At 31.0% G+C, this 12,444-nt stretch overlaps 2 protein-coding genes across 2 annotated transcripts in view; both read left to right on the forward strand.

The window, feature by feature from the left end:
* The window catches only part of LOC145277040 (protocadherin Fat 4-like), a 1,076,063-nt gene that overhangs the window by 735,978 nt on the left and 327,641 nt on the right, over nucleotides 1–12,444 (forward strand). The gene's annotated exons all lie outside the window — the stretch shown is intronic.
* LOC145277064 (protocadherin Fat 4-like) overlaps nucleotides 1–12,444 on the forward strand; it is a 221,787-nt gene that overhangs the window by 115,844 nt on the left and 93,499 nt on the right. Inside the window, exons 8-9 of the mRNA XM_080128727.1 lie at nucleotides 6,034–6,141; nucleotides 9,933–10,191. Of these exons, the coding sequence (XP_079984853.1) occupies nucleotides 6,034–6,141; nucleotides 9,933–10,191 (367 nt within the window). The remainder of the gene's footprint in view (nucleotides 1–6,033; nucleotides 6,142–9,932; nucleotides 10,192–12,444) is intronic.

The raw sequence follows: 12,444 nt of genomic DNA on the forward strand, positions 1-12,444 counted from the left end.
CATACCTCATCCAAGTTTTATTGCTCCAAATCTTTTATTGATTTTTTTTCTGAACAGAAGAAAAGCATTTGTGCATTCATTCATTGGAAAAATGTTATCCTCATCTTTACAATTGTTGTTTCTGACCTTCTTCCGGTGATTAATCACGACAGAATAGAAATACTGGGTCTTGTAATTGTATCCCCATTAAGTACTGCCTTCCGTAGTTGTTGTTGTTTCATCACATTTTGTCCAACTAATCCTCTAATCTGCTTCGGTATGATTGAAATTGCTATTTTCAGACAATGCTCACCTGAAACCGTAGAGGCTCAACGCCTCTATCCACTGCAATGCTGGTCGAAGCCTCATCTCAAAGAATTCCAAAACACAAAGGAAATTACACGAAGAAAACAATTTCAATCTAGCGTTATAGAGCTCTAAGCCGCTTTATTGGATAACTAGACAATGGCTCTTGTTTACACATCACAACAGTAGTAGCAGCAACAGCAGCAGTAGCAGCAGCAATCGTAGTAGTAGCAGCAATAGTAGTTATCTGTCTATCTTTCCCTTGTGATGTTTATAATTGTTCATAAAATCTCCATCGCTGCCAAATATTATTATTGTAATGTTGTTCATAGTTGAAGTTGTAAAATATAACGAATTCAAACTCCTCAGCTTATCATTCACAAGAAACGTGAATTGGAACAAATACATTGAGGATATTCCTAAAGTTTCTGACCAAAAGGTGGAATCCCTCTATCGTGCTTTAAATGATTCACTCTTGAGAGTGGTCTATATCTCTACAAAGCCACAATTCGCACTTCAGAGTATTCTGTACCGTTACAAGGCCACTATTCACATATGCAAGGAGTTTTGTTGCCACATCTGAGCTGGTAAATTTACTACTAGTGACTCACTTTTAGGTCAAAAAATGAGTTTCAAATCTAATAGAACCGGCACCATCGGCCAAGCCACAACCTCTGTCCCATCGCCTCAGTATTGCATCCCTGTGCCTGTTTTGCAACCTAAGGGAATGTGCCCTGATAAACTCATAGTACATGGTTCCTCGACAAACCCAAACTCCTGACTAATCTGACAAGCAACTCTTCTCTATTAAGATACGTAGATACCGGAGAATATCATTTCTTCCTTTTGGGTTGTTGGACTTTGGAATTTCCTCTCTGCTTTCTGTTTCCCTGCAAAAGTTGAAATGTAATGTTAACAGATATATCTCTGTTCAACTCTCTAGAGACAGCCCTTTCTTTTGGGTGAAAAAGAGTAATATTTAACTGAGGATTTACTAATACAATACAAAAGATTACACATTATTAATAACCTCCACTTTGGGTAGTGTGATATATATATATATATATATATATATATATATATATATACTAGCAAAAGTACCCGTCGTTGACTGGGTTACAAAAGCAGCCTACAGAAAATGGACTAAGATTGATGAAAATATGATAGGTTATGAAAAGGGGGGGTGTAAAGAGATAGGTTTTGATACTCAAAACATTTTACCTTAAGCAAAATATGATGAAAGTAAAGATAATTTTCGCGAAACTATATTTTTTTATATAAACTTTGTTTCCATTCGTAGCTAAGAGTGACCAACAAAATGATGTTTCCTTACAAAGAGAAAATGTTATATATATATAATAATATAAATATACAATAAATAAATGTTACCATAGTCAATAAAAGTTAATTTTATGGTAGAAAAGTTCATTGGTTTGTATTTTTAAGTAGTTTGTAAGAAATTTTTTTTTTTAATTCACGAACCGGTTTAAAAAAAATCAAAATGGCAGCGACTTTGAAATGGAGATCCCTGTTTTCAATTTGAAGGAGGGGCACCTGAGCATTCTATATTAACAATTTAAGAGAGCTCCGTCAGCATAAGGATTATTTATAAACATATTTTAATGTTTTCCGTTATTTTGTGCTTGAGGAATATTCGATTATGGCATGTGTAGTTTATATAAAAATTCATTTAAGTAGTTATCGCCTCAAATTTCGTTTTAATTTCGGTTCGCTGAAATTATTTCAAGTAAAGAGCATTAAAAACTATTTCAAAACAAAAAAAACATGAACTGAACTTTTATTGACTATGGTAACATTTATTTCTTGTATATTTATTTTTTCGAGTAGTCGTTTGTTGGCTTTTCTGCTAAACACTCTTGCTAAATAATATCGACGAAATATCGAAAAACAAAGAAACAAAAACAGTTTTGAAAAATAATGAAGCTTTACTTACTTTAGTAAAATAATCCGAAACAGCAAAATGGGATATTAAAAAAGTAAACACGTAATTACTTTATTTTTTTTAAAGCAGAGAATCGATATAAATATGAATAAAAAGAAAATGGTGCCCTTTTCACGCAGAACAGCTTCGTTTCAGTTTTACAGTATTGAACGGTGTAGTATTGCGCCGTCGGATTCAGGGTTGTACTATTATAATGTAAAGAACACGCAGAAAGGGTTGTAATCAACTGAATTCCTTCTAGTACACTGACAAGAAAAAGCTTAAACAGATATATAAATAAAAATAAAAAGGTTATGTAAATGTTTTTAAAAAGACACGTAATCACGTGAGCAGGATTTTTTCTTTTTTTTGACATGATAACAAGTAACGTTCTTACTTTTTATTATTTATTTACTTATCTATTTTCGAAATAGTGCCACGTGCAAGTGGAGAATTAAAAAAAAACAGAGTTATGCAAAATTTGTGTCGAGAATTGTCTAAAGTTCCGACTTTTTTTTTTGTTTTGGCTTTCACTTTAATAACAACGTGAATTTATGAGGTGAATTTATACGACACAATATGATTCAACTCAAAAAAATAAATAAAAGCTAACGTGAATTAAGATTAAAGTTAAGGTGTTATTGTGGACCCTCGCCCCTTTTTAAACCTCTTGTTAAACTTTGTGACATATTTACATTCTATGGAGGTCAGGCGCGAACGAACACCCAATAATTTTATTATATCATATTTCTTCAAACTTAAACATAATTATCAAAGTATACTTATGTACATCTTTATCAAAAACCCTCGTAAACGTTTTTTCGTTTTTTATTTCCATACTTTGGGTGCCAGGCGCGAACGCAGACCCCACAATTTTTATGAACCACCGTATATATATATATATATATATATTTAAAAGAGTGTAGCCATCAACATATATATATATATATATATATATATATATATATATATATATATATTTAAAAGAGTGTAGCCATCAACATATATACACCCATATATATATATATATATATATATATATATATATATATATATATGTTGATGGCTACACTCTTTTAAATATATATATATATATTTAAAAGAGTGTAGCCATCAACATATACACACACACACACACACACACACACATATATATATATATATATATATATATATATATATATATATATATATATAAATTTAGGCTTGAGATATTCAAAAGTAGCAACTAATGAACTCAACGAGGTTGTTAGACAGTGCTGGATAACAAAAGCAAAATATTTTTCTTATCTATAAAGAAACAGTTAAATTTGGTCGCTACAAACAGCCGTCTGTTTCAGTGAATGAGACTTCATCAAAAGTCTTATTCTGATGGAGTCTCATTGATTGAAACAGATAGCTGTTTGTAGCGACCAAATGTAACTGTTTACCTTTTAATAAATAAATAAATAAATATAAAGAATGCGCTTTCGAATATTTATTAACTAACACCTATATCCAACTGGCACCAAAAAAGTAAACAAGAACAATAAACATGCAACTTAGATGTGAAAAACATTATGCAGCTTAACAAAATTAGAAATGTTGAATTGAGTTGCCTTCATTTTGCTAATGCATTGTGTTCACGTGTATGCATTGTTGACGTTGTAGGAATGCATTCTAAAATTTGTTGTAATATTGATTCCCTTTAAAACATATTCTATTTTGCGCGCACTGGACATTGTTTTTTAGTTGATAATCAGAAAAAATGGAAAAGATGGTTACGAAGTAAAAGTCAATCAGTGGAGTTCTGTTTATATTTTTGTATCGTTAGCTTTATGAATTCGAATAAATAAGGAATTCTTATTATCAGCTAAATATTATTGATGAATTGATTTCCATTATTGTTAGAAGAAACTCAAAAATAATATCCTTTTGCCTTTAAGTACCCTTGTTGAACTGAATACAAACGTTTTATTATTATTATTATTATTATTATTATTATTATTAATAATAATAATAATAATAATAATAATAATAATAATAATAATAATAATAATAATGATAACGTTCGTGGCCCTTATGTTAAGGTAATATTGTAAATTCTCTTTTTATTTAGTGTTATTCGATGTAAACGGCTTCCAATGTTTTTACAGTTTTAATTTTTTTTTGGGGGGGGGAAATCGCTTCAAACAAGGCATGAAGCTTTTTGATGCAAAGAGCTCAAAATACCATTTTAAGTGTTTAAAAAAAACTAGCCAACAATAATTGTTAGAAGGACAGATTTCATATTATCGAAGGCATTCTGAAAGAAAACATATCTAAGAACATTTCCAGATACATAAAGTACATTTGTGTGCAATTTTAAAAATTTGCTCGACAGTTTTTAGAATATAGAACGACCTCACACATACAGACATACACACAGACACACATAAACAAAGTGCCTTTTATATATTGGAAATAATTTAGTTTTAATTTTCTTTTTTTTGTTGTTTTTTTATTTTCGGGAGGGGATATTCTTTTTATCGTCACTTTCGACTCCAACGATATGATGATATTTATTTTCAGAACATTCAAACATTCACAAATAACCGTCATAAATTCTTGATTGCCTATCACAAGTCCTTCTATTGTTTCTAGTTCTCCTACTTCACTTTAAATAATAAACATTTGTTCCTATTCAGAATTCTGTTTCTATATTCTTGCTAAAGATATTTGTGTTTATTAGTATTTCAATTCCTTGCAGATCGTGCATATGCATTAGACGATTTATTTATTTTTTGTTTTTTTTGTCAATATTCAAGTCTAATATTCTAAAAATAGTTATCGGCTACACAGACACCATGTCTCTTAGTACAATTTTTAGAGAAACATAAAATATGACTCGGACCAATCATTCTGTCTATCGCTGAATAAAAAAATAATTTGCAGTAAGCCTTTTTTGTCCTTTAGGCGAACTAAAATTAGCAGAAATTTTTTCCACTGAAGTCATGTAGACAAAATAAAATACCTGTTAAAAGTATCTGAAATAAAATCTACGTCCTAAAGATTTTTGCTTCTTGTTTTATAATGCCGTCTCAATTTTATGTCTTGTACCATTTGTCCAAGTGTTCAATGTGTAAGGGTTTACATTCTTCCTATTGAATTACATCGTGTCTGTTCTTTTATTCATTTTGCCGAGTACACTTATGTGGTTCACTGTTTCGTCTCTTTGCCCACAGAGTGTACATTTACTGCTTTCCTGGATCCCAGCTACGTTTGTTTTAATATAGCTAGTTCTGATTGGATTGTTCTGCGTGACTGTCAGCAGATTATGCTTCTCTGTTTAGCTGTCCTTTTTGTAGTCACGTCCAAGTCTTTTCATTGGTCACTTATGAACCGGACATGAAGTTGTTTTTCTCCCCAGTTTTCTCTTCTCGACTCTTTGTTTCTAGGTTCACTACTCCCTGCTTATTTTGGCACTATTCTATGCTGCAATGATCAGTCTGTCTGTTTTCTCGGTTATGTATTTTTCGAGTTTATTTTCGTGTCGTTCACACAGTTTTCTATACTTATGTCTCCTTTCTGTTTTATTTTACATAGAAATGCTAAGTGTTCTCCTTCTTGTGTAACACATTGTGCAAGTCAATGAACTCCCTCGTCCTCTGGTTCAGATTTCTGCCTTCTTTTCTTCAATCTATGAAGGTTGCAGAATATCCTCCGCTGAGCATTGGCCAACTATTTATTCTTTATATGAGGTTTTGTTATATAATTTGATTTCTAAGATTTTTCTTGTCCTTGTATTAGTTTCTATTCTTCTTTTTTTATTTTTCTTGATTTTACAGTTTTTACTTAGCAAAAGTCCAGATATTAATTCTTGTCAAGTGCTCTCATTTCTTATTGGTTGGGTAGCTTCATCACGTTTCTTATATCAGGTTTTTCCCTTTGCATTTGTAAGAATGCATACGGTTCCATTCCGAATTTGTAGCTGAAGATTCCAGTTGTATTTATCAGCATTTTAGTTCCTTTTTATTCCAATAATTGTAGATCATCTACATATATATGAGTTAGCGCATTCATTCTCCTGTATCTGTGAGCTGATGTCCGATAAATTGCATCATTGCAATACTAAACAATACTGGTGGTAAAGAATCTCCCTAGAAAATGTCCCTTTGTATTCATCTATCAATCTGATGTTGGCCTATAGCTATCAGTTCCAGTTTCCATGTTTACATTGCATTCTGGTCATATTTATCAGCTTTTTAATTTTTTTGTTTTTTGTTATTTTCTTGTTATTTTTTCTCTTTGTTTGTTTGTTGTTTTTTTTTTGTGTGTGAATAAGTCCAGGTCGTTCTTGTACATAAGGTCACAATAATGAATAAAATTAATTTTTGACAGAAGATAAATGCTACAATAACCAAGTATCAGACTTAATTTTAATAGTTTTATTAAGATTTTTATCAGATTTTTATTTATAACTGAACGCATCATTTTATTTATGATATAAAAATATTAAAAGAAAAAATAACAATGTCTATCAATACATAAATCAAGACAACGAAAAATAAAGAGTTGGTAAAATGCGAAAAGTTAATCGAATCTTATTGCGTTCCAACTGAAGAGAAGCTGTTTTTCTATAAGGAGAATGTTATAACATGCTAATTTCAGCTCCTGCCGTATGCGTTTAGATGTGCGTAAATGGGATATAAATTGTCTGTTTTGTTAGTGAACTAGTGTGAATTAATGCGCTTATCAATGCCTTTTGGAACCAAAAGGCCTAAACAGGATTATGTCGAGCGCATGTGTCTTGTTTCTAAGAAAAAACAGGAACGACAAAGAAAAAGTTCTGCTTGGGTTTTTATATTATGCGGGAATATTCAGAAGTGAACATTTTTTTGCACTGTGATTGATTGAAAGATACTTTTAAATTGAGCTGTTATCCAATCGAGAGTCAATATGTAAAATCAACATTCACTAGCTGCTGCTGTGTCCAACAATGTCCATATTTATTTTAACATATATCTGCAGAGTGAAACGATGAAACGCGTTGCCCTAAAGAAAACAACATTACAGTTTTCTTTTAGAACTTTTATTGAAAATTTAAGTAACTCGAGTATGTAATAGACCTTACGTCTATTCAATGTAGTCGCCTTCAGCCGCCTCAGTCAACGCCTTGATATAGGTCCACAACTGCTAGCATGCCTTTCTCTCAAGCGCTGACAGAAGCTACTTGAATACTTGGAGGCTGGTTTTGGTGTTGTGAGAGGTCATGTTGGTGATATTCTGGACATACAATGGACGTAGTCCAGTGGGTTCAGGTCGGGGGAAGGAGGTGTACAGTGAGAGAAGAATACAAAGTCGTAGCACTCCTTTTGAAGCCAAGCCTGGTTTTCTTGGGATTTGTCGGCTGGCACCTAAGCATTCAAGGTCTGCCAGCATCCACCTTATTACACCAGAAGATTATCACCTTCTTCAGCACATCCAGGTATACTTTGGTGTTGACTTTCAAGATAACTTCGAAGATGTGAGATGGCATGATGTGTCTCTTAAAACCATACTAAAAACCAAACTCCTTTCCCCATTGTACTACGTGCTCAAGATCAGAGGAGAGAGAATCAGAGAGAACTTGGTCGTTTACTGTCTTAGATGTGCTACCATAAATGGTAGTGTTGTCAGCATAAATGTCTACAAATGATGTAAGGGTGTGATTTGGAACATTAATGTAGATCAGGAAAAGAGTTGCACCCAGGATGGACCCCTGAGGGACACCGGCATTAATAATGTGAGCTTCTGATTTTTGCCCCTCAACTACTACTCTTAAGAACCTATCAGAAAGAAATGATTTAATAATTGAGAAGACATTTCCAGATATACCATAGCTAGAGATCTTATGAAGTAAACCTCTATGTCATACCCTATCAAAGGCCTTAGATATGTCAAGAGCAATTGCCCTAGATTCTAGAGTAACTTTTCATGTCAAAGGCGGATATACATGCATGTGTTTTTCAGAAACTTTACGATAAAGTGAAGGTAACCCTAGCATGTTTAAACGATTAGAGGAAGTTGGGCTGTTTAGATTAGTTTCGCTATGTGATTTACTATCTGGAGAGTTTATAAGGAGGGAGTATTTTACATTATCGGTAGTCCTCAGCTATTTGTACAGAAAGACTCAAGAATAGTCTCTTGTTGATCTCTTGTTTTCTGTTTGTTTTTATTGATATTTTAGATCGAGCGTGTTGAACAAATTGTGTTTGTTGAATATTAAAAAAAAGTTCACACGAATAAATTTATGAACTGTGTCTTTATATAGGGGAAGCCGAAGGGTGACTGCAGAGTTCGTTTTAATTCACGACATAACACTACACTCATGAGATGAGTCGATAAAGTACTTTCGATTTTCATTTTTTATACATTTTTATGTAAAATCTCGCGACATACTTTAAAGTCATTAGAAAACTATAAATCAATGACTGCTTTGTAATTGACACCGAAGACCATGAAAATGGCGTGTTAATAGTTTGGTTTTTTAGTTAAAACTTATTCGAGATAGTTTTACCTTTTTTTCTCATTTGTCCAAGTTGGTATCTTCTATCTCTTGAATTTTACAATCAATTTTAGCTGAACAAATTAAAGTTCCATTATATATAATCAATATTGAAAGATTTCTCGATTGAATGGAAAAAATAAAAAATGATTGCACTTGAAGAATCCGATTTGGCTAATGTTTCAATTCTTTAATATGGAGTTTCAACAGCGAATTGTGGTTTAAACAGTCAACTATTAAATTCGACATACTGCTGCCAAAAACTCGCCACTCCAAATCTTGACGCCCTGTTATCAAAAACTTAACTCTAGAACATGATGCAACACTTGCTATGTATGATGATTATACACTTATTGAACTTATTGAACTGCGCTATTTTAATAGTATTTTTAATAGTATTTTAATAGTATTTTTAATAGTATTTTTAATAGTATTTTTAATTGTATTTTTAATAGTATTTTTAATTGTATTTTTAATTGTATTTTTAATAGTATTTGTTAATAGTATTTTCAAGTAAAATTTAAGTTTTAAGATATCTTTTTTATTTAACTGTTAGATGAAAGTACAGAATGGCTTTCTAAATAATAACGTCATTATTTCAGCACCGTTCGATAAGTGCATAGGTACCCTATGTATATGTATATATTCATTCATATATATATATATATATATATATATATATATGAATATATATATATGCATATATCTGTATCTGTACAATGAACACACACATACACACGCACGCACACACACATATACATATATATATACATATATATATGTGTGTGTGTGTGTGTGTGTGTGTGTGTGTGTGTGTGTGTGTGTGTGTGTGTGTGTGTGTGTGTGTGTGTGTGTGTGATGCAAAAGTATATGATGCCCTGGGTTTTATTTTTATTTGTCTTGATTTTGTGAAAATATTATATGAATGCTCGATTATAAAAACTAGTAATTATTAAGCTTAATAATTGTGATAATTAATTTTGACTTTAATTTTGATTGGTATATAAACATTACTAAATGTTTATATATTTTAGGTTAACAATAACAATAAGGCATATACACACACACACACACACACACACACACATATATATATATATATATATATATATATATATATATATATATATATATATATATATATATATATATATATATATGGAAGTCGATATAATTTCTTTGTTTATTAATATAAACCAGATCGTTGCATCGGACCCGGACGCTCCTTCTTCATTATCTTCTAAAAAGAATCTGACCATTGAAGTTAAAGACGTGAATGACAATCATCCAGTCTTCCATCAGAATGATTACCAGTTCTCGATTCCTGCGAATCTTACTTTAGGTTCAACGATCGTTTATATCGAAGCCACTGATGCCGACTTCTTGGAGGAGAATAACAGACTCACGTACTCATTGGTGCGAGGAGGTTATGACCGATTTGATTTGGACTCCCACTCAGGTAAGTTTTTCTTATTCAACAAACGACACTATATTTTTAGACAAGAGAGATAAATAAGAATCTTCTTTTAGAAAAGCAAAGACGGAAATGTAATGTGCAGATGGGTATATCTTATGAAAATAAATATTTCTAATGGAAATCGCTCCAGACAAGGCACTTGAATAAGGGCTAAAAATATTACTTTAAGATTAAAAACTAACTAGCGGTAAGTGTAAGATGGGTAGATTCCGACTATATATATATATATATATATATATATATATATATATATATATATATATATATATATATACATATATATATATATATATATATATATATACATATATATATATATATATATATATATATATATATATATATATATATTATATATATATATACTAGCATGGGTGCCCGGCGTTGCCCGGGTGTTTGGAGGTGTATGCTGAGCAAAAAAAAGGGGGTAATTTTTTAAACTTTGACCCCTATTATGACCCCTGAAAATTTATTATTTTGGGCTCAAATCAAGTTATTAAGTTAGATCCATGTCCACGGGAGCTATATCTAAAATTTCAAGTGTGTAGACCCAAAATTGTCGGAGAAGTTTGGTAGAGTTCTCAAAGCTCAAATCGTTGAACTTTGACCCCTTAATCGCCAAATTTCTGGCTAAAAACCGATCACATAGATTTTTCCAAATCTCAGTACCCTGTATATCAAATTTCGAGTCTGTAGACTAAAAATTGACAGAGTTATTTCGTAGGGAAATGTACACATACACACACACACTTTCACTTTTATAGATATATAGATTTAAAATTTGAGTCTGATAGAATGACAAAATTATATTGCAAACCGATATATTAAACAAACGAACTTCAAAGAGACAAATGAATGCATAAGTAAAAACAATTTGTATTAGAAAACATTCATTATTCCACGTCTTTTTTTACAGACCTGACGACTGAGGTTCGCTCTTAATAAAAATTGTTTTTTATAGTCTTAATTTTGACTTCCTTTTTCATAAAAAACTAAAAAAAAAAATCAAGAAAGAAAAGAAATTTAATTTTATTTTTTCATTAATTTCTTTCTGTGCAAAGCAATTCTTTCAAACTTACTCTGTTTCCAAAATGTTTTTATTTTATTCCCCTCCCCCTTCATTCATTTTCCTCCGCATCCTGGCAAGTATTAAAATAAACCATTTATAATATTTATTTATGGATTTATTTACTTATCATTTCTTTTGTATCGGTAAATGAATTCCATTTTTAAAAAAAACTGTAAAAGTCACGTTAAAGGTGATTAAGTTGGAAAGTAAGTAAAAATTTACCCTTTTTACTTTTATACGATTTCTGATCACTTTGAAAAAGGTGTGTGTGTGTGTTTTAAAAATGGTTTTTAACTGCTATAATCTCATATATATATATATATATATATATATATATATATATATATATATATATATATATATATATAACAACGTGAGTATTCATATCGTGGGTTTGTATTACTGTACACATAGATTCGAAAAAATAGTCAAAAACAAATATATAAATAAATGTTATCAAAGGCAAGATAAGTTACTTTTCTACCTAACTGGATATATTTTTTGTGTTTTTATTCAATGTAATATATTTATTCAGCTCGAAAAACATACAGTGTTTACCGATGTGTTGGAAAATTCAAGATGGCGTCTCACACCCTCTTTAACACCGTAAGTTTGGGAAAAGGTGTTATAAATAAAAAACTATACAAAATACTATTAAAAACCCGCCGAATATATGTCAACCTATGTCACGGTAACATATATTGAGCGAGTTTTTAACAGTATTTTAACAGGGCACATCGTAAAAACTGACCCATTAATTTTCCTGAAGTAAAAACTATATAGTTTTTAAACTTTTAAAACTGTACATTATAAAAAGAAAACTGTTCGAGTGATTTTTTTTTACATGGGTGTCACCACTTATCAAGGCCCAGAGGCCACTCAAGGATAAGGGTTAATAGGTATACATTAGTCATTGTGATTTTAGCATAGTAAACAGTGGGAATTTTGTAACTTGGATTACTTGAAAAAGAAAACTGTTCGAATGATTGAAAATGAAAACAAAATAACAATGTAAATATATTGATAAGAAAAAAGCAAAAACAAACGAAGTTTCCGTTTCAGGAAACCGAGTTTAATTTTATGTCGTAATCATTCAACTCGTTAGCGGTTTTATTCAGCGATTAGGGATAACCATACGACATATCTAATTACCAAAGCGATTTTTT

This window comes from Euprymna scolopes, chromosome 5 (assembly GCF_053919585.1).
Source record: "Euprymna scolopes isolate OS-2025 chromosome 5, ASM5391958v1, whole genome shotgun sequence".
Classification (NCBI taxonomy): domain Eukaryota; kingdom Metazoa; phylum Mollusca; class Cephalopoda; order Sepiida; family Sepiolidae; genus Euprymna; species Euprymna scolopes.